Raw genomic sequence first — 3,254 nt, 5'->3', positions numbered from 1 at the left:
CACAGGGACTGTAGGACTTGTCTCTCACACAGGGACTGTAGGACTTGTCTCTCACACAGGGACTGTAGGACTTGTCCCACAGGGACTGTAGGACTTGTCTCTCACACAGTGACTGTAGGACTTGTCTCTCACACAGGGACTGTGTGAGTTCCTAAGATTTTATCCTTTTTATACAGATTTCATAAAGAGTGTTTAAACTTTTGCTCCTCAGGGGTTTGCCTCCGTTGAGACTGGATGGTCAGATTAAAAAGTAAAAAATTCCCATGTTTGATGAGCTGTAGCTGCCATCTTGAATCAAGTTGACTCCAAAAGATAATAGATACATCCAGTCGTTACTTTCTGAAGGTTTCACTTAAATGTCTTAATATTTTGTTAACAGTACAGCCAAACAAACTCACAGACAAAAACATAATCATCTACTTCCCTTTTTGATGGTGGGTGATAAATATAAAATATTGTATTTAAAATGTGTGATTAGTGTTCTCACGGAACCGTGTGTTGGGACAGCCAACACAAAGATTTTTAATTGTGCTGCATTTAACTGTAACTACACCTACAGACCACTGAGAGGCAACATTTCTTAACTCCTCTTGTCATGAAAGCCAATACAAATATTGGGAATATGAAGTGTGAGAATTCAGTGAGTGTTAAACTGAGTGCAATAATCCAGTTATTCCAAATTAATCCCAGTTATTACATTTCACTTCAGATTTATTTAATTCAGTATAGACTGCGTAGACCAGGGCTGTTCAACTAAATTGCTCCTGTGGCCACAGTTAATGTAGGTCAACAGCACAGGGGCCGAACATCCAGCAATTAAGGTCATTGTGTAAACAAACCAAGTATTACAAAGATCTGTTACCTTTGAAATAGTTTATTTTGCTGCATTTGATCATGAATACAACATACAGAACCCTGTGTAATAGCAGTGATAATAAAACAATATAAAAAACAAAAATAACACACTATTTAACACAAATATTATTTTTACATCCCTGACTTGCCAAATAATTAAACCAATTTTATTTTCATTTTCATAGTTTTATCTTCAGCTGATTGGAATTTTAACTGTTTTGGAAGTTCATAGAAATAGGTTTTATCAGCTTGTAGCCAAGATTCTGACATTTCTGTATGTACCAAACATGTCTACGTTTAACTAAAAGAACTTATTGGAGTTAAAGTGGAAAAGTCATGTCAGCACATGGCTTTTTCAGGTCAATATAAGAGATCATACCTGAGCTTCTTGAACAAATATTAGGCCATTTAAGGAAGTGTAATCTAACTGAACACAACAAAGTTTAAAAATAAGCGCTCAGATTGTTTTTAGAATGACTCACAGCTACAACAGCAGCAGATTTGATTTCAGTATTTGTAAAGCTGACTGGATAAATTTAGGTAGACTACTTATAACACTTCTTGAGACAGGAAATGTGCCAAAGATAAAGCAGCATTTTCAGGATTGGGCTTTCATCTGCTATGAGTATAATTATTTTTTTATGAGTGGCCACAATAAAACACTAACCATGCTTAATTACTTATGTAATTAAAGAAAATAAAAAAGAAAGAAAGAAAAACACAGAAATAGTCACTTTTATAAGGCCACTGGCTGTGGCTGCCATCTTTAATTGGGTTGATTTTAAAAATAATCAGCAAACCCGGTGATAATTATCTGAGAGTTTACTTAACATCCATCCAGTGAGTTATGATAGATTTTGCTAATGGACAGAGTTGACAGCAAATGTTTTAAGGCTAAAATATTGTACAATGTGAAGAGCTTTGAGTATGTTTTGGGGATGATACTCAGCTACTACCACATGAATTTTAGCCTAATATCTGTGAAACTTGGAGTTGTGACGTTTTTTTATGTTTGTTAAGGTCGCTTAGCTGTGGCAGACATCTTAAATGTTTTAATTTAGTAGCACTGAACATCCAATGAGTTTCATTCAAATCTGTGCAGTGATTCGTGAGATGACTGGATAACAGACACGCGAACACAGACGCGAGCAAAAACATTATGGAGCAGTTAAAACACGAGGTGTTCTTTTTATGAATGAGAGTATTTAAATTATGAGCATTTACAGAGTTGGAACGCTTAATTATTGTGACCATAATGATTAATGGTACAACGATCATCCAATCAGAGAGCAGACCAGCGAAGCGCCGCTCTCCTATTGGTTGTCGAGCATGTCAATCATTTGGGAGGTAGGTTGCGCTGCGGATGAAGTGTTGTGGTTGTTAGCGGCAGCAGCGTACACCGCCACGGGGGACATCAATGGTGGAGTACGCGTTCATTCAGGGAAAGGTCTGAGAGAGACCGTTACCGGGGCTTACATGGAGAGCTGAAACCGAATATGAGCTTCACGTCCTCAATGATGTACATATCCCCCGCCTTGCTGCTTATTTTGTACGGACATATTGGATTTTCGGACGCTTCACCTCGCATCAGCCCTTACGATGCGTCGCCCAGCACCACCAGGAAGCCCGGCTCAGCCTCAGACACCTGGGAGACCCTCCACACCGACACGCCTCGTTCTTTACCGGAGAGCAGCGGCTCCGTCCTCGGGCCTGTTATTGTTACACCCGACCCCGCATCCACAAAAACTGCACCTACATTCCAGCCTCCAACGACGGAACCGACAACCGACAGCGTCCCTGACGCCGCCAGGAAGGAGCGGATGACGGCACCGAGCTCCAGGCTGATGGGCCCCCGCAAACGGTCCGCCGACGGTCCGGTGCTCGCTCCGGAGAAGATGCTGCAGACCATGATGTTGTCCTCCATGGTCTCCCAGCGCACCGCCAACGATGCCTGGGCTGCAGATGCTACGACTGGGACGTCAGTGGAGCAGCAAGGTGAGAAATCTGTGAGCCGCAGGACATTTCTCTGAAGCTTTAAAATCGTTTCATCAGGATCATTGTTGCTTACACAATCATTCTGGGAAAAACAAGGCGCTGATCTCTGATACAGGCGACTGGATTTTGTCGCAGAGAGCGAAAAAAAAAAGATGGAAACAATGGGCAGACCCCAGTGTCTGCACCGTCATTGTACCCCTTTAAATGATCAGGAAATCCTTAATATTAAAAATACACAGTGTGTATCATGTCAGTTCTTCTCGAGTTAATCAGCAGGCCGTAATATTATTTTATAGGACGTTAGAGTGGGCTGGAGGGGGAGATGTGGGGGTGGGTAGGGCTGATTAATGATCAGTAAATTTCTTCAATCCTTATAGCCTTTACACACACACACACACACACAC

General features: G+C 41.3%; 1 protein-coding gene across 1 annotated transcript in view; it reads left to right on the top strand.

Moving 5' to 3' along the window:
• Positions 1-2,197: 2,197 nt before the first annotated feature.
• Positions 2,198-3,254, top strand: part of LOC106518605 (multiple epidermal growth factor-like domains protein 9) — a gene marked incomplete at its 3' end in the record, with an annotated part of 9,173 nt that continues 8,116 nt past the window's right edge. Inside the window, 1 exon segment of the mRNA XM_014009955.1 lies at positions 2,198-2,850. Coding sequence (XP_013865409.1) covers positions 2,352-2,850 — 499 coding nt within the window.

The sequence above is a fragment of the Austrofundulus limnaeus genome, unplaced genomic scaffold (genome assembly GCF_001266775.1).
Source record: "Austrofundulus limnaeus strain Quisiro unplaced genomic scaffold, Austrofundulus_limnaeus-1.0 Scaffold64, whole genome shotgun sequence".
Taxonomy (NCBI): domain Eukaryota; kingdom Metazoa; phylum Chordata; class Actinopteri; order Cyprinodontiformes; family Rivulidae; genus Austrofundulus; species Austrofundulus limnaeus.
This window is presented reverse-complemented; position numbering and strand designations above follow the sequence as displayed.